The 19,257-nt window shown below is 47.0% G+C and overlaps 2 protein-coding genes across 2 annotated transcripts in view; one reads left to right on the top strand and one right to left on the bottom strand.

Annotated features, from left to right (window-relative positions):
* LOC8025703 (choline transporter-like protein 4) overlaps window positions 1-19,257 on the bottom strand; it is a 647,806-nt gene that overhangs the window by 377,673 nt on the left and 250,876 nt on the right. The window lies entirely within an intron of this gene.
* Window positions 8,131-9,255, top strand: LOC8024422 (leukocyte elastase inhibitor A). Its single transcript, XM_040207188.3, has one exon. The coding sequence runs from the start codon at window positions 8,131-8,133 to the stop codon at window positions 9,253-9,255; it is 1,125 nt and encodes a 374-aa protein (XP_040063122.1).

The following is a 19,257-nucleotide window of genomic DNA, read 5'->3' as shown; positions in this document are numbered from 1 at the left end:
CCGATGATCGTGTCACACGAATTACCGCTGACTCCGAACGCAGAAAAACGTAAAAAAAAACAGACTTCAAAAGCGATTCGCAAAATAACAGAACACAGCTATATAAAAAGACAACGTAGGTCAATGTAATTTACAGGAAAAGAAGGACGAGAAGCGTGGAAACAATGAATCCGGCAGCAGCACAACAAGGCGTACGGAGGCGAGTGGAGGGGTGCGGAGGGGTGCGGAGCGGAAAATGAAGCAAGCTTATGGCGGACGGGCCACATGATTTAAGATGGCGGCGCCCATAGAAATTTACGTGAAATGGTCTATAGTCCTCCCGAATGGCGCGTTTACACTGGAAGCGGATCCGCGTGTTCTGAACCGCAAAGCGACTAGGTTTGGAGCGCGTTTTTGCCAACCGCTTCGGGACCGATTTCTCCCAACCGTTTCATGAACCGCAAAGCGGCAGCCAATCACAGCGCGACGCTGACGTGACATCAGTGACTTTCGAAACAAGATGGCACCTGTCGCTGGTGAGGCGTCCAAGGTGCTGTAGTCTTAGCGTTACAGCAGACAAATCAACAGAGAAACGTAATGTTCACGTCCGTCTCTTGAATCCACCGCGAAAAGAACTGACTCGTAATTTTAACGGGCTTCGCACCGGTGATTTGGTTCGGGTAAGAGTTTGTTTGTTATTCCGGGTGCCACAGCCCGAAGCTCGCCGCCTTGTTAGTCTCTGTACGTAAAACGTTGGAACCCGCCCCTGATCGAGCGAAACGTCAGCTTTTCTACCCACGATAGTCGCGTGAACTATTAAAAGCTTTTGACACCGTGCATGACCAAAACGAAGGCCGATAGAGACGTCGTGAGCCTGATTGCGTAGCCAATGCACTACCGCGGAGCGGGCAGGGTACCTGCGCTAGCACGACCTGTAACGTTTACTACTAACAAAAGAAAATAAAGGAAACCTACTTAAGGAATAAAGTGTACATACCAAACGAGGCAGAGGTAATCCATACGGCGTTTAGTTGAGCTTAATGTCAAACAAACAGTAGACTCGATCGACGTGTGAGTGACGAGAGGAGAATCCGCCGCCAACGAAGACACGACCGGCCCGAACACATTCCCCCGCACCATGGTTCACCCCACCGCTCACAACTTCGAAAATGATCGGAGCGAACGAGGGGGAAAAACTGGCCCTCTATCCGGAAAACAAGGTCAGCTATTCATGCGGGAAGGGTCCACTTCGAAAAAAAAGGTCGGGGGCATCCTGTTCTAAATCAGCAAGGCGCGCCAACCTGGGCTTTGCTTATGGGCGAAGTCGACGGAATCACAGGCGAGTTTGGCAGGTCCATGCCTCTTTTTTCGCTGCCTGAACTCGTGATGCGTGCGAACATCCGCAAGAAAAATCTTCAGAGTGCCAAAATAGCCAAATTTTGGCTCTGGATCGTGGCTCAAAGTGGATTTTGGATTTTAAAACAGGATTGCCAAACGCAAGTCTCAAAAGATCACGCGTGATCGCCGAGAAACCGCCAACCGCCTCTCGGTGTGTCTGAACGGGGTCGCTCGCGAACCGTATCCGCAACCACTTCGCGAAAGCGGATCCGCTTCCAGAGTGAATGCGCCATAAAGGGAGGAACGGTCTTGTAACCTATGTTCCTCTGAAAAGGGAGAAACTTTCGTCCCTGAAACAGGGGAGCAAACAGTTCCTCGGCCGTCAGCATCTCATTATGGCGGCCCCGATTCGAGCAATTCGCGTTCAACAAGGTTTGACGAGGACGCTACGTCTCTTGTACGAAACGAGAGGAGCAGCAAATAAAAGCGTAACGTGAGCATTCCGCGAATTGTGTTTATTTCAGAAGCCATGCAGCTCCCCCCCCCCCCCCCTTCCAGGCAAAGAGACTTCCGTTTCAAAAACAGTTCCTCAGTCTTCTTGTCGTCAGTAATACGATGTTAAACGGAGACAACCGATACCCAGTTACTTCGCGTCTTACTTTTCCTGTTCCTCGAGTCACAATCCCTTCATCAACCGCACATCACGGTGGAATGGTAAACCAATCTGCGAAAGCAAAAGCCGCTCTCAAAAGAACAAACTCGAAGCCCCTGTTTGCACGGTAACCAGAAATTATCGCGTAGCGTGAAGGAAGGTTAACTCGCTTGCAACCAGATGGCAGAGCCAGGCACAGTAATTGCCAGCCAGGCTAGGTGGCGCTAGGTACCGCCCAATTCATGCTCTACAAAAATATTTTCATTTGCTCACGCCACCATTGCGCTTCGAGAACCTTTATTATACACACATGTAGACACATTACGCATACTACAAGCATCAACTGAGCATACATTGAGGGCATACAGATACACGGCACATACATGCATCAATACACTGCATACAAGATCGCGTAGATGGTCACTGTCGGAAACTCGTTGTCAGAAGGCACTGGTCGTCACATGCTTCAAGGTTCGGAAGTTCAAAGCTATGTCTTTTCGACCTAGATAACTGTGCCATTGGTAAAATAATTAACATAACCATAGATGCGGAGATGAAAAGCTGGAAATAAAAAAAAAAAAAAAACTATCAAGAACCCGCCGGAAGTGTTGTATTCTTCCATATTCAGAGGCTCAGAACTTCGAAACAAGTTTCTCCTACCAAAGTGTGTACAAGCTAAAAGAAACACGTCGCAAAAACGTAAAACCAATTTTTTTTTTTTTTTTTTGTAATGACGTGCTGAATTTGAACAATTTTAGAAATCTTCCCCCTATGAGTTTATTTATTCCTCAACGCGAAAAAGATAACAAATACGTTATTTTGTATTCTGCATATAGCAATGATATGTACTGTCTGTGGTGTTAATTTAAGTGCGATACCTCAAACAATTTAGACGAAAAAAATTACCAAGTTTAGGGCATAATTGCCCGTAGATACCGTACATACGCGTGTAATGGCCGCAGGGATTTCTTTAAATTTTCGGGCGAGAACTAGGGGTGCGGCCCCCCCCCTCCCCCCCCCCCCCCCCCCAATTACACGGAGAAAAATAAAAAATAAAGTTTTTTGGAAACTATTTTTTTTTCGCCAAAAGTTTCACAACTTGTTTTTTTTAAATGGAAGTACTCATACGCCTCAGTACAACAAGAAAACATTTATGGGTATTGCATAGGCAGGCGTATAAAGTCGTTCTCACTCGTCCGTAGTGGATCACTCATCTTTGAAACTTGTCTCGGCGTCCAGCGACTCGGCGTCGTCGACACCGAACTTAGGCAGGCTGCTCTTTTGCTGTTGTCTTGAGCAATAACTTTGAGTTTAAAGCCGGCCGTGTAACTCGTGTACTTCCCCATCCAGAAGCCTGAAGTGGGTGACAGCGGGAAACCGGGGGTACTCGCAAACACAAAGAGATACACTGCGTCTGGTTCGAGATTGCTCGAGATAAAGCGAGAGCCGCAAACAGACAGGGTAGAGTGCCTCAATGTTGTTGGCTGCCGCAGCCGGGTGGGTGCCATCTGCCGGCATTCCTTGAAAAAAAAATGGCCGCACCTACGATTTCAAAATCATAGATTCGGCCTATACACTGGTAATTTTAAAATATGTTTTGTTCGGCTTTTTTTTTTGTGTGTGTGTGTGTGTGGAAGTTAGGGGTACGTCTATTACACGAGTGCGGCCATTACTCGCGTATATACGGTACATGTTTGGACATTTCTTTGAAACTAATCTTGAATAACAATAATCATATCTTAAGACGACACTCACCTAGGGTATACATAGATCATTCTTAGAAAGTTTAGCATCTCTACCATAAATAGCTTCGGCTATAGCGCGCTTCAAATATGGCAGAAACGACAATCGTCAAAAACCCGTTGTCCTTCGTCGCTCTTTCGGGAATTTATTTCTTTAAAACTAAACATGCCAGAGCATTGAAATAAACGGCATTGCCTTTCGAAAGGAATGCGGCACCGCATGTAAAAATTTGAAGAAAACAAATTATGAATATATTTCACTGCTTGGATCCAAATGAAACCGCCCGCCGGTCTTTCAAAGTTCGACGAACTTCGACCTTTTACCCTAAAAGTTCGAAGTTTGTCGAACTTTTGAATTTTCAAGATCGAAAGTTCTAAAATTTTCGAATTCTCTAGATAAATAGGTTCGAAAGTTCGAAAATTATCGAGTTCTCTAGATAATTAGGTTCGAAGTTCGAAAATTATCGATTTCTTAGCGTAGGACATTTGAAAGTCCGAAAAGTTCGACCTTTTTAGTGCAAGCAGGTCGAAAGTTCGACCATCATTGAATTTTTTGTGTATCAAGGTCGAACGTTCGACAAGCGTCAAATTTCACAGCGTAATAAGTTCCAAAAAGATCGAACTTTTTAGCGTAATAAGTTTGAAGGTTCGAAAAACACTGCATTTCTGAACGTGCGAGGTTAGAATTTTCAAAAATCGTTGAACTTTTGAGTTTAACAAGTCGAAAATTCGACTTTCGTCGAATTTTCAATATAGAAAAGTCGAAAAATCAAAATCTTTCGAACTTTCGAACCGCTTGATTTGATCATCGAAACTTCGGTTCGGAAAAGTTCGCGGCATCCTTACTCAAAACTCATCAATGTCGAGCCTCGCGGTCAAGGTTTATCACCGCTTCGAGAAGTGCCGACCACCTAGCCAAAAAACGTAGAACACAAAAAACCTGAGCTTCTTGTGAGTTCTGATTCGTTGAAACTTCGATGACGTGCTAAAAACGCCCGCTGAAGCGTAGTTTGTCCGCACGCCACTTACTGCGTCTTCATGTGGAAAGGATTATATCGAAACGGTCTACCTGGTGGTGCAAGAAAGTGTGCCGAAACGTTTCTTCAAAGACCAAGAAATAGGATAAACTTTTCGCAGTATGTCAACGGTCTCTTACAGTATACTGAGAAAAGCAAGCACAACGCGGCAGTTAGTTTTTTTTTCTTCTTTTTTTTTAATATATTGCTTCCGCTTGCAGTTGTGGTTATGTGCATGTTGCCGAAATAAAGACCATTTTCACGTACAATAACGTCGTCGCTGGGTTGGGTACGATAACTTTCTAGCCTGTATGGTATATGAGTTTTACTTAATTTGTAATGGCGTCACGAGGGTCAGTGGCACCCGGGGCGGTAGCCCGCCGCAACACCCCCCCCCCCCCCCCCCCCCCGTCTCTCGTGGCCCGCCGCTACACCCCCCTGAGCGCTGCACGCGGGGCGGTCCGCCCCCCCGCCTTCCCCTTGTAACGCCACTGCTTAACACTACTGACATGCGCATTCTGATCGTATTCTCGTCGCAGAACCAGTCCGTACATAATTGTTACACGTTTTCCGTTGTTTCCCGGGGTTCAGTAGGACGGTACGATTGCGCACATAGGCAGGTTTTGCTTATGATATATTGAGTCATGTCGCGAGTTTGTATGCCAAGCTGCGATTGCGTCACAAATCGCATAAATCGCCGATTGCGATTGTGAGCACGAAGCTATGGTAGGCTGCTCTCGAAAGCTGGCTGATACTCGGGCCCGTGTCTCTGAGCTGCGCTGCTGCAGACCACGTCGAAATGCGAGAGCCTTTCTTATCTTCTACGAATGACATATTCGGCCGATTAAATTGCGACGAATTCTATTGGGCAGGAGATCGAGCTCTAGGGAGCGCTTTATCGAGCTTGTTGTTCCCACAGCTCGGTGTTTACTAACACATCATAACGATGAAAGTGAAGCTCGCCTAGGCACGGTCTGGGCACGAGCGCTTCGCTCTGACAAGTGCTTTGATTGCACGTGGAGCGGCCTTCGAATTGTCATCTTTGATATTTCTGATCAAAACCAAACAAGAAAATTCGGTCTGTTGTCCCCACAGCTGAAGCGTACCGCTAGAGGCGGCAACTACGCATCGAATGTCCGCTCATTTTTATTCCGTAAAGTGGGTTATACTCGGCATGTCCCTGCTTCTCCTCAGCTTTCTCCTCTTCAGGCCGTAACTTCCTCTTTGAAAGGCATTCTGAACAAGGCTACGGCACATCCAGGAAGCGCTTCGTCCCGCAACCCACGCATGCGAAAGATAAGAAGAATGAAACCGAGCTAAGCCTTCTTCCTTGACGTGCAGTGATTGAGCACCGGGCTTGAAATCTTGTCATCCTGGTTTCAATTCTTCTTCAAGTACTCGGAGTCTTGTTTGGTCTCCTAAATGTATCCCTTTATACGTCGCACGTGTTTGCGCACGCGTTTCGAGTTACAGATGAAACTCTTCCGGGGAGGCTGCCCCAACAGATGCTGTCGCATTTCATAGTAGCACCGGGCCGACCGAATTACGCGGAACAGCCGGAAACCGACGGGACAGGCGAAGCGAGCGCGCAACGCAGCCTGGAAGTGCAAGCGGTTTCCGGCGTAGCTCAGCGTGACCACATCATGGCCACATTTCGAATGCTGAGGTAATGCAACGTCCTTGGACGAATCCGATTTGGGATCCAGTTGCTGTGTTGACGCACCTCACACGCAGCAGGCGGGGCGGTGGTGGCGCTGACTTCGTATAGATACTGTTGTTTTTTGTTGGTTTTTCGTCTGTCGGCGACAGGTGTGCGTTGTTCATATGACTGCCAGCCGCGGCACAACTACTAAGCAACGTCCATCGACAACAACGGTATGAGTTCGTTTCTTTGTTCTGTTGATTAGACGCAGATTTGATACTAGTAGGGTGAAGCAAAGATCAAGATGTTGAAAAAATATAATAAATGAGATTTTTTCGATTGAAATCGAATCCATTTGATTTAAATCAAATTAAGTTGTCCGAAATCACTGTAGCTAGAAAATTTTGCTTTTTTATGGCTAGATATACTTAAAAGTCACATTAATTCATCAATTCGTCCGATTGTTAAAAACAATGCGGAAGAAAAAATTACTGCATATTTAGGTATTTAAGGTACAGATTAAAATACCTTTACGGAAAATCCCGGGAGGCCTTGCAAGAAAAACATCCTAAGGCTGTTTTTTTTTTCTCTTTTTTTGATGGAAGTTAAGAACACCACAGAAGAATAGAACGAACAGAAAAGAAAGTCGTCTCATTCTCTGTTTTGCTTTCCTTCTGCCTTCTCTGCGTTCTGAAATCACGTAATATTAAACCGACATCAACATCGTCTTCGCTTCTTGGATAATTTCACTTGCCGTACATGTGAACGTCGCAATGCGTAAACCGGACGCAGGGGGCACTACATAATTCCGAAAGATCTATTAATAACTTTTTTATTGTTGTAAACTCCACCATATTAGAACGAAAGCAACTAATCATTTTCTTAACGAAGAAACCTTATTTATCTTTTTTTTGTATTACGGTTTCCTTGTAGTAAGGCATTACCTTTTTACGCGTTCTCATTTGCTAGCAAAGGGACATTGCGTAACTGACGAACGCAGTGGAATGTAGAAATAAATCTCAACACCGATTTTCTCGGAACACCAAATTTTGCTTGTGTTCAGCCCGCTATAAATCGTTCTAGCTTGATGAATCCTTCGTGTGAATGTAAAACGAATCCGCATGGAAAACGTCAAAATGCAGAAAAATGGTAAATTCAATATATTTTGGGGAATATTTTTTTTTCTGCGGGAAAGGTTTTATTTAAATCATCATTGCAGAAAAATGTATGATCTAGCTAAAAACATTTCGATTTTTATTCGCCAACATAAATACTACCTTCTCAAGCTTAGGCTAGGATACATCAGTCGAACACCCGTCTGAAATGCAATCTAGCAAGCTCTACATGTTCGTAGCACGGGAAAAAGAAAAAAAAACGCGTGAGTAGTGAACTTGTGATTTTAATTTTAGTAATTACTTTAACCGAGATGTCAGAGAGATTAGGCATCCCACACCCCGTTGCGAGATAGCGTGGCTTCGCTCAGTCGTTTATTCTTAGGCACTGACTGACGCCACTTTCGTGATTTTCCGAAACAAAACCGAAGTATAAAGTCTTTAAAAATGTCGATTGCAAAAGAAAAAGAAAATTGTTTTGGATTCCAGCCCTAAACGTAAAAAAAAAAAGCTTCATTAATTTGCAAACAAGTTATTCGAACCCCATTCTTACTTTAGATTCGTTAGTACATCTTCAACTTTACTCCGTACCGAATAATGCGGAAGGTTTATTTTTTCAGGATCTACGCCTTCGCCGAGACATTGCAACATGGCGTCTGATTTTAGTAATTCTCTCATCTCCTTCTCCGTTGATTTATACAAGAAGCTGAAGAGTGAAAGCGATGGAGCAAGTAACTTTATCTGCTCCCCGTTCAGCATTGCTGCTGCGCTGTCCATGACCCTTGCTGGGGCAAAACACGACACAGCCAAGCAGATCTCGAACGCCCTTCATATGCAGGACACCACCGTCCATGAAAACTTTGCATACTTCTTTTCTAAACTTCCCGGTTATGCTCCCGACGTCATCCTACATGTTGCCAACCGCCTCTACGCCGAGGAAACCTACAACACGCTTGATGAGTTTACGCACCTTCTGGAGAAGTCGTACAGCACCACCGTCGAGAAAGTTGACTTCAAGCGAAACGCCGAAAAAACACGTCTTCAGGTGAACACGTGGGTAGAAGAAGTTACACAATCCAAAATCAAGGACCTCCTTGCCGAAGGCACTATTGATGACTTTACGTCACTGATCATCATTAACGCGGTCTACTTCAAAGGGCTGTGGCACGACCAGTTCGACCCGAAGCGCACATCTCAACAGGAATTCCACTTGACTGCCGACCGAACGAAGATGGTAGATATGATGCACCACAAGCAGCGATTCAGGATGTGTCGACACCCGAACTTCAAGGTCAGTGCTCTCGAAATTCCTTACAAGGGCCAGAAGATGTCGATGGTGATCCTGCTTCCGGAAGAGATTGACGGGCTCGCGGACCTCGAGGAAACTTTGACGTCCTCTAAGATAAGAGAGATTATCCAGGAACTGTCGTACCAAGGCGACATCGAATTGAGCCTCCCAAGGTTCAAGCTGGAGCACACAGTGGGTCTTAAGAACGTGCTGGCTGCGATGGGAATTGAAGACATGTTTGATGCATTGAAGTGCGACCTCTCTGGGATCAGCCCCGACAATGCTCTCGTGGTTTCTGACGTGGTCCACAAGGCTTTCATCGAAGTGAACGAAGAGGGAACTGAGGCTGCTGCTGCCACGGCTATGGTTATGTTGTGTTGCATGTCATTTCCCACACGTTTCACTGTTGATCACCCATTCCTATTCCTTATCCGTTGCCACGATCCTGACGTTATCTTGTTTATTGGCTCTGTAGCCCAAATCTGATGCACACTGTTAATTCAGTGAAACGCTTTCTGAGCTCCATGCACATTTGTTTTCGTTTATGACCAGGCACATTTCCACTGATTATGTTTACGTACCACTCGGTAGCGTTGTGGTACATGTGTAATTTTATGACGAACATGGAAGTTTTTAGATTGATGGTGAACCCTTGCAACAAAATTGGCAGTGCAATAATGCCAAGCTTGTACAATGATGAGAATACAGTAGTCCTAATTTTTCAGATGACGTTGACTCTATAAGAATGATGCGCATACATTGCCATGTACTTTTTTGTATCTATTGATAAACATGTATAAGAAAAGATTAGTAGCAGGTATGAGATACTTTAGCGAAAGGCTGCCATTAAAAATTGATAGAAAAATATTTTGCGTCCTTCTGATATTAATAATGATGTAGTATAAAATTTTCCATAAAGGAATAGTGATGCTATATTTTTTGTGCTAATGGGTTTCATAAAATGCGAGAGTGTAACTTCTCGGCTCCCAGCAGTAACATTTGAGGAAGCTTTTATGTCATACTATATTAATTATTTCTTTTAATTCTTGAGATATAGTATATAGCATATAGTATATAGATATAGTAAATAGCATTAAATTTCTGTGACAAAAATTGTGAAATGTATCTTGCACAGAATTAATAAAGCTATGACATCTAAAACCATGTCACTGTTTATCTGTCATAAGTGAGACACTTGATTCTTAGGATTTCGTGCTGTCGGAGATATTTTTCCATAAATTCGGTAAGTGTTTCTTTATAGTTCTTTTTTTTTTTTTTGCCGAAAATTCGAAGTTCATTGCAGTTTAGTTTTGTTTGATGTCCAATTCTCCAAAATTCGGAGTTTAATTTCCCTAAGTTTCCTATAAAAAAAATTAAGATTGTGGTGTAAACGTATGCAGATTAAAAAAAAATAAAACGGGCCAGTATCAATTGATATATCTTCAGCTGGATTTGGCTTTGTTGCCATTGCCATATGCAATGCTGATTTGTCACACGACAGAATAGAAAGCTCGTATTCACCCCATGTTACTCTATCAACCTACCCCGCGGCCGCTCGAGGTAGAGTGGTAAAGGTTGTAATAAAGAGGTTTCAATATCCCCTCTTCCCCATTTTATGCAATTTCTGAGGTCTATAGATTTTACTTTTAAAAGAAAACAACTTCTCCTTCCCCTTTAAAACACAACTATACTCGGCGACAACTTTGCTTGGCATTGCAGTGTAGAATACAGGCATGCGTTCCCTCTCCCATTTTGAGCGTTAAATAAAGCTGTGCGCTGGCTCTCTTCCTCTCCACTGCGTTGCAGAGAAACGTTGTCGCCGAATATAGACCATTCTATCTCTTATCACCCGGACGAAAAATGCTGAGTCACTCAGCTGTGAACACATGCGCAGCCTGTGATATACCGTGCAACATCGCGTTCTCAGGAGGCGTTCCAAAGCCCAGCAGACAAAGATGAGAGCGCGCAAAACGCGATTTTTGCTCAAGTACATATGGCGGGGGTGGCCAGGCTGACCCCACTTAACAGCCGCAAACGAAACCACGAAACATCCAAGAGCCGCGAAGGAGGGAGGGCGGGGGCAAACTCTTGTCCAAAGAGATAAACGAAATTCCAACTACTTTCAATCTATCCGAGTCAAAAGCAGTCCAACTATAAGCAAGATAGCAGTATAGCACAAGACTACCAAACCGCAACCTTTCTTTTGATTTAAAACAGGTTCTATTTTTCTTTTTGGGAAAGTGCTTGTGTGACAGGAAGGGAGGCGGGAAAGTGTGTGTGTGTGCGCGGGGGGGGGGGGGGGGGGGGGGAGCCGCGAGCCGCTCTTTAAAGGGGCGGTGCAACAATTTGCGGACTTTGGCTAATTAATTGCGGGAATTGATCCCGGCCACATATAAAACGAAGGACCAAAAACTATTGTTTCCTGCTTGCCCTAGTTTTCATTAAAAAAATAAAATAAAAGAAATTGGTATCTCTGGCACCCCTCAATTCAACATTGAAGCGGCACCAGCTTCGCCTGTGACGTCATTCGGAGTGGCGTTGGTTTCCGGTTGGGTTCTTCTGGCTTCCGTTTCCCAGCGCTCGCCGGCTCGCCGCTCTCCCGCTCTCCCGCCGATTCCCGACCAACATGGTGGCATGGGCGGACGGCCTGAGCGACGTCAAGCGCAAGATGCTTGCGACGCGGCGGGCAGTCGAAGTTGAAGTCGAGGTCGAGACACCAAGAACAATAACGATACCACGATACTACGGACCACGACCAACGCACTCCGTCGAGCGAGGGAAAGACAAAACGTCCGGGTTGCTCGTGTAGTCGCCGTAGGCGCCTCGGGCGTCGACGGATGGCGGCGACGGCAAGTTTTGTTGACTTCCGGTAGATGGCGCCACAAATAATTCATACCCTTTTAGCGGCAATATTAGGCTTTTGAAGCGTTTCTGCATGCCTAAACAACAAGATTTTTTAAACTTAACCTTAAATCAAGCTTACAATTGCCTAACACTATCACTTACAAAAAACACTCCGAATGACGTCGCACCACAGGTTCCATTTGCGGCCACCATGTGGCCGCAGGTTGGGAAAAAAAAGCGTTTTTTTTATTTTACGATTACGCAGCGAAATAGAGGTATTTTGGGGTATTGTGGCACTTTTTCTCTTACTTATGCCGAAGTAAACAATATAAAAAATACAAGCTGCGCATTCGTTTAGTGTTAAATAGGGTGCCTACATGTCTGTCTGTCTCAGGGTGAAGACATCCATTGTTGCCCTGAAAGTGCCAGCGCGTGTCGCTCTCGCGCACTCGGTGCGTGACTTGGGCGGTAAAATGGCGTCTATGCATTAGCCAAAGCTACGCGCTCGAGCTGAGTGACACCGGACTGCGCGCACTTCAAAATGCATAAAAAAACGATTGGGCGGAAAAATGGCTGAGATGTCACCACTCAAGCAAAAGCGCGCGTGTGTATGAAGGCACTCCAGTGTTAAAATCATTGCACCGCCCCTTTAAGACGCGCAGAGCCGCAGCTTGGCCACCCCTAGTCTATAGTATGGCCCAAAATAAAAACTAAAACAGTGGTTTTTGTCGTGACTTGAAAGTGACCCTGTTGTCTGAATGAACCTTGACGAGATAAGCGGTAAAACCTCTTTTGACAATGGTCTGTGGTTTGAAAGATAACTGCCGTGGCATTTTCCCAGGACCATTTACCCTGTGCGCTGATCAAACTTAATTGTAAAATACCGTCTTCTTCTTCTTCTTTTTTTTTTTTTTATTGGGGGGGGGGGGGGGGGCGGGAGGGTTATTAGTGTATTAAAATTTCTGAGTTTTTCCAATTTATTCGAAAACACGGAACACTAACTTTAATGTTTCAGGTTGTTTTGTTCGCCTTCAATATATATATTATTACAGGCAGACGAAGAAGAGGGCGAGGAGTAGATTGGTGCCCTTGTGAGCGTTAAGTGGCATTTCGTCAGCCGGAACTGAAGTTTACTCCAGTGAGCCTTTTACATTTTGGTGGCAGCGGTGGAATCACTTCTAAATTTCGATGGCGAATCCACCTGCACGTTACGTCCCACTCCGGCAACACTTCGCAGCGAGCACCTGAAAATGGCTTCTTCATGAGCGTTCCAACGCCGCTACAACGCCTTCAAACTGGCTTGAATGTTTTTCCGAGCGACATCAATGGGCCACAAAGTGACGCTTTGGGAATTTCTGTAGATGACCTCAACACTTGTCCACCGGCTCTGGATGAAGGTGAGATCGTTTCAACAGTTAGCCTCTTGACGAATGTGAACCGAGGTACCTGTGCAAGGACTAATCCGTCACTGAAGTTAAACCTTTCGACGGCAGCGTACCAGTTCACCTTTATCTGTACCAGGCTGAAATTATTGCACAAGCCAACGGCTGGACGGAAGACGACAAAGTTCACGCGCTAGTCTCCCAGTTCCAAGGACCAGTCCTAGACGTGCTTTACCAATTCGATGGTATTCACCCATCATTCCCGGCCCTACGTGAAGCACTGAAGCGACGTTTTGGAAATAGACATTTCCAACAAGTGCACAGCTCGGAGTTAAGTTTACGCCATCAGGGCTCTCACGAAACCCTCCAGGAGCTGGCAGCCGACATCCAGCGCTTGGCTGTCAAGGCACATCCTGGAGCCCCAACAGACGCAAAAGATAAGATTGGCACCTCCGCTTTTGTAGGTACCATAGCTGATCGAGAGGTTCAAGTATTTGTACGTCTTTCACGACCTACAAACGTCAAAGATGCTCTGAATTAAGCGCTAAAAGCGGCAACTGCTCAAAGGGCCACAGAGTTTGTGCAGAGGTCTAGGCAGCCACAAGAGCCACCATCACCACTTTCAGCCTTATCTTCGGCGCGAAAAAGGCGGCATGTAGAAGGAAACACAATCCTACACAAAAACCAGCCCGGTCTGAGGCCACTCATCAAGCTTCCAAGGTTAACGGGGGAGCGAGCACGGTGCTTTCTTCAGTAACTCCCCTAAAACTTCCTCTTACATCAGCGGCAAGCAGCCAATTATCGGTTCCAAAATTTCCTGTTTGGATCGAATGTATTGGGTACCAAAATGCTCTTCTTGACACTGGACCAGCAGTGAACGTTCTGGCATCATCCCTGCTTCCAGCAGACGCACGTCTTCGTTCGACGTCACTTGGATTGTTCACTGTGAACGGTACTGCGATTCACACCCTGGGTATCCTCACTTTGCAAGTGAAAACAGTTGAAAGTACTTCACCAGTGGAGTTCGTAGTACTCGAAAACTCTGTTTGCCCGGTAGTGCTTGGCTACGAGTGGTGCCGTAAGAGTAACTTTCTTAATAATGAGTTTCCGGATTCAAGAGACAAGAGAATCGCAACATCGACAAGTGATCACAGTAAGTTCTTATCAAGGCACAAGTTACATCTTGGCGCCGCTTGAGTTACCTTAAACGTATGGAATGGCACAACCGCACTTCTGAGAGATTCGCTTGACCACGTCCAGAATGTGCTTCGAGCTTTGCTTGGCACCGACACAGCAAGTATCACACCTGTGACAAGCAATGTCTACGTCTGCAAAACGGTCACCATACCCCCGAGCTCTGCTTCGTGGGTTCCGGTGAATACGCCCCACCAGAGCTTCGGCGGCGACGTCATTTACGCACCTCTCTTTCAAGCTAAACCTGGACACGAGTTTGTCACCCCCACACTTTGGCATCTTCTTTGCGGGGAAACTTCGTCATCTTGGCTGTAAATATTAGATTGAACGACATCACGCTAAAACCTGGGGAACAAGCGGAACCGCCCAGCCCTCCTGCCCTGAAGTGCAGGTGAATACAGTCGCACTTGAATTCAACTCACAGACAGACATACCCAGTCTTCCATGGGAAAATTTTAATGTTAATCTTGACCTTGACGCTGAGCAGATGACAGTGCTTCGAGAGCTCCTTCAACGTCATCGTAGCTGCATCGCACTTTCTCCAAACGAACTCGGCTGCACGTCTTTAGCATAGCTCGGCAAACCTCACTCATGAGGGCCCTCACTCACCCTCACTCACCCTCATCTTCACAGGTGAGGTGAGGGTGAGTGAGTTTCTGAACCAGGAAAATTCATGAGTGTGAGGGTGAGTGAGGGCCGTGAGGGCTGTGAGGGCGATGAGGGCCGTGAGGGCTGTGAGGGCGGTGAGGCACGTGAGGGCCGTGAGGGCCGTGAGGGCCGTGAGGGCCGTGAGGGTGGTGAGGGCCATGAGGGCCATGAGGGCCATGAGGGCCGTGAGGGCGGTGAGGGGTATGAGGGCCATGAGTGCGTGAGGGGCGTGAGGGCGGTGAGTGGCGTGAGGGCCATGAGTGCGTGAGTGGTGTGAGGGCGGTGAGTGCGTGAGGGGTGTGAGGGCCATGAGTGCGTGAGGGCAGTGAGTGGCATGAGAGGCGTGAGGGCCGTGAGGGCCGTGAGGGCGGTGAGTACATGAGGTGGTGTGAGGGCCATGAGTGCGTGAGGGCGGTGAGTGCGTGAGGCCCCCTTCAGATCGAGCATCTTTCTCAGCAATTTTGGTGGTAATGGCGGGTTGTTCTCTAGCTTTCCCTAGATCGACACGAATTGCTGAGATCGGGTCCGGCTCGAAACAAGCAAGCAACTCGGAGCAATTTTGAATGCGTTTGAAGCGGCTGCATCCAATCAGGGACGCAAAATTTTCACGTAATACCTCGTGCCGGTGATGATGACACCGAAAGACTTGGTTCTGGTTTGAAATCGATCGTTTTTTGGAAATAAACTGTTTCAGAAAGGTGCATTAGTATTCTTAACGAGATTTAAATGCACAAAAACACGTTTATAACGCGTAATTGTGTCTAAATAGTGCAAGAAAAATAAAATTTTATGATGACGATGCCAAATTGCAGCAATTGGTTGCTGCGTGTGATCGCGGGCGGCCCGTGTTGCTGGTGTTGCGACGTAAAGTTTCTGGGCGAAATTGCCCCATCTGCAGCTGGCCTGAATGGCGTGAGGGCCATCAGTGCGTCAGGGGCGTGAGGGGTGTGAGGGCCGCAAGCGCGGTGAGGCGCGTGAGGGCGATGAGTGGCGTGAGGGCGGTGAGTGGCTTGAAGGCGGTGAGTGGCGTGAGGGCCGTGAGGGCGGTGAGGGCGGTGAGTGGCGTGAGCGCTATGAGTGCGTGAGGGCCGTGAGGGCCGTGAGGGCGGTGAGGGCCGTGAGGGCCGCGAGGGCCGTGAGGGCGGTGAGGGCCGTGAGGGCGGTGAGTGGCGTGAGGGCCATGAGTGAGTGAGGGGCGTGGGGGCGGTGAGGGCCGTGAGGGGCGTGAGGGCCGTGAGGGGCGTGAGGGCCGTGAGGGGCGTGAGGGCCGTGAGGGCGGTGAGTGCGTGAGGGCCGTGAGGTTCAGTGAGGGTGTGTGAAGGGTTGAAGGTGAGTGTGACTGTGAGGGTGAGAGTGAGTGAGGGGCTGAAGGTGAGTGTAGCTGTAAGGGTGAGGGTGAGTGAGGGGCTTAGGTGAGTGTGGCTGTGAGGGTGAGGGTGAGTGAGGGTGACCTAAAATGCCGACCTCTGGTCTTTAGTCGAGCATTCCATCGACACTGGGGACAATCGACCTATTCACCAGTCACAGCGTAGGTTTGCTCCATACGAACGAAGTGTTATTCAAACGCAAGTTAAGGACATGATTCAACAAGGGGTGGTCGTACCTTCATCAAGCCCATGGTCCTCTCCAGTGGTGCTCGTCCGAAAAAAAGATGGTACAATCCGGTTTTCTGTTGACTATAGAAAAATCAACAGCCTTACAAAACAGGATGTGTACCCCCTACCTCACTTAGATGATGCCCTGGATCGACTACAGGGATCAGAGTATTTCACCACCTTGGCTCTCCAGTCAGGATACTGGCAGGTTGCGCTGGACCCCAAGGATCCAGAAAAATCTGCGTTTGTGACACCGGATGGGCTCTACCAGTTTACAAGAATGCCTTTTGGGCTGTGTAATGCACCTGCAACATTTCAGAGACTAATGGACAGGGTGCTAGGCCACCTGAAGTGGACCATGGCACTCGTATACCTATATGACGTAATTGTGTATGGAAGCAGATTAGATGAACACCTCCAAAGACTTACATCAGTATTGGATGCGCTCTCCTCTGCCAATCTGCGCCTGAAACCGGAAAAGTGTTACTTCGGGTATAAAGAAGTAACCTACCTTGGACACGTTGTATCGAAAAGAGGGATTACACCAGATCCTGTCAAGCTTCAAGCCTTCGCAGAGTATCCTGTTCCAACATGATTAAAGGAAGTAAAAAGTTTCCAGGGATTCGCATCATATTTTCGCCGATTCATTTCTGACTATGCGCGCCGTGGAGCTCCAATGACCCGTCTGCTACGCAAAAATGTAGCCTGGCGATGGACAGCAGAGGAACAAAAGACCTGAAGAGTGCCTTGTTGACTGCCCCAATTCTCGCCCACTTTGACCCCGCTAAGGCAACCACACAGATGCCAGTGGAGAGGGACTCGGTGCTGTTTTGTTTCAACAAGACGACGACGACACGCGACGGGTTGTTTCATACGCAAGTCGCCGTCTGACGGACGCAGAACAACGGTATCATTCTTCAGAACTTGAGTGTCTTGCATTAGTCTGGTCAGTGCAACACTTCCGGCCATATCTCTACGGACGACACTTCACAGTTGTGACAGATAACTCAGCCTTGACATGGCTCCAAAGCAAGAAAGATCTAACAGCCAAACTGGCTCGTTGGTCGATTTTACTTCAAGATAACTTCACAATTGTTCGTCGGAGTGGCAAAGAACACCGAGATGCAGACTTTCTATCTCGTCATCCGACGAAGGACATACCGGATTCTCCTGACCACGATGCTTGCTTTTGTGCGTCTGCATTTAATTTGAACGCAGGCCAGGAACAAGATTGTGAAATCCAGGACATCATGTCTCGACTTCAAACGACTGACGTACCACCCACGACTAATCGCCTACGTAAAGCGTACCAGATTCGTGCCCGGTTACTTTGCCATCGCAGTTTCAGCACTAAACATTGGGTACCAGTTGTCCCATTTTCACTACGCGGAGCGGTACTGCATCTTTGTCACGACGACCCTACGGCGGGCCATCTAGGCCGTGACAAAACGTTCCAGAAGATATTAGAAAGGTAATGGTGGTCCGGGCTTCGAAAGGACGTGGCAAGCTACGTAGCCTCTTGCTCACAATGTCAGCAACGCAAGTCACCAAATACAAGCAAGCCATGTGAACTTCACCCCATACCACCACCTGAGGCTCCATTCAAAGTGTGAGGAATCTACCATCTCGGGCCTTTTCCACGTAAATCAGACGGCCACCGCTTCATTCTAGTGGCGGTAGATAATCTTACCAAATGGATAGAGTTATGCCCCCTGGCCAGTACCTCAACCGAAGAAGTGGTGCGGTTCCTTAGAACCCAGCTTCTCCTGCGACACGGAGTGCCACGGATGATCATAACTGATCGAGGTACAGCTTTTACCTCTGCCGTGTTTTGAGAAGAGCTAGCATCTCAAGGCATAACTCATGCTAAAGCAGCTCCCTACCGACCGCAGACGAACGGGTTGGTTGAGCGAGCTAACAGAACAATTGCTGGAATTCTTTATTCGTACGTAAATGTCAAGCACACGTATTGGGACATTTTTGTTCCTTATGCCGCGTTCGCGATGAATACCGTGAAGCAGTCAAGCACCACTTATACACCATTTCAACTTGTTCATGGTAGATCGGCGGTGCTTCATCAAGAATGCTCATCATCTGTAACGTGGCGGAATAGGGGGGACGATTTTGCAGACAATAACTTTCAGCACCGCCTGGATGACGCACGAGAACGAGCCAAGAATGGCTATATTACATTCCCAACAGCGTGCGGCTTCTCGATACAGCGCTCCTGCATGGTTTAACACCGTGTTCCTCACAATCTCCGGGTGACTTGGTCCTGGTTCGGAGGGAACAGCGAAAGACAGGTAGAGCACAGTAGCTTCTGCCTAGGTATAGGGGTCCCTGTGAAGTCACTAAGAAAATTGGACCACTAACCTATAAAGTTCGAGATTGGAGAACTTCACGGAAGACCAAGACATTTTCAGCGCATGTGCATCACCTGAAAATGTACATCCCACGCACAAGTGTTCTTCCTTCTTCTCCGGGTCAGTGAATTGTGGGAACCAAAGGGCCGATGACTTGCTTTTTGTACTGTTGTAACTCTTTTACGGGGGAGGGGGCTTTTTTAAAAAAAATCTGAAAGAAATAAAAAAACACCCTGTATATATATATATACCGTAAAAACCCGCGTATAATACGAGGTTTCTTTCTAATATTAGCATACCAAAATTTCGCCCTCGTATTATATTCGGGTCCCAAAATTTTTGGGGCTTATTTCGTGCACCCAGTTACGGTCTCGGTTTCAGAATATCGTGCAATAGAAACGCCTATCATCATCAGCAGCAGCTGTCCTAAAAAAAAAAAAAAAGACATTTGCAACGAAATGT

This window comes from Ixodes scapularis, unplaced genomic scaffold, assembly GCF_016920785.2.
Source record: "Ixodes scapularis isolate PalLabHiFi unplaced genomic scaffold, ASM1692078v2 PGA_scaffold3__209_contigs__length_174095766, whole genome shotgun sequence".
Lineage (NCBI taxonomy): Eukaryota > Metazoa > Arthropoda > Arachnida > Ixodida > Ixodidae > Ixodes > Ixodes scapularis.
This window is presented reverse-complemented; position numbering and strand designations above follow the sequence as displayed.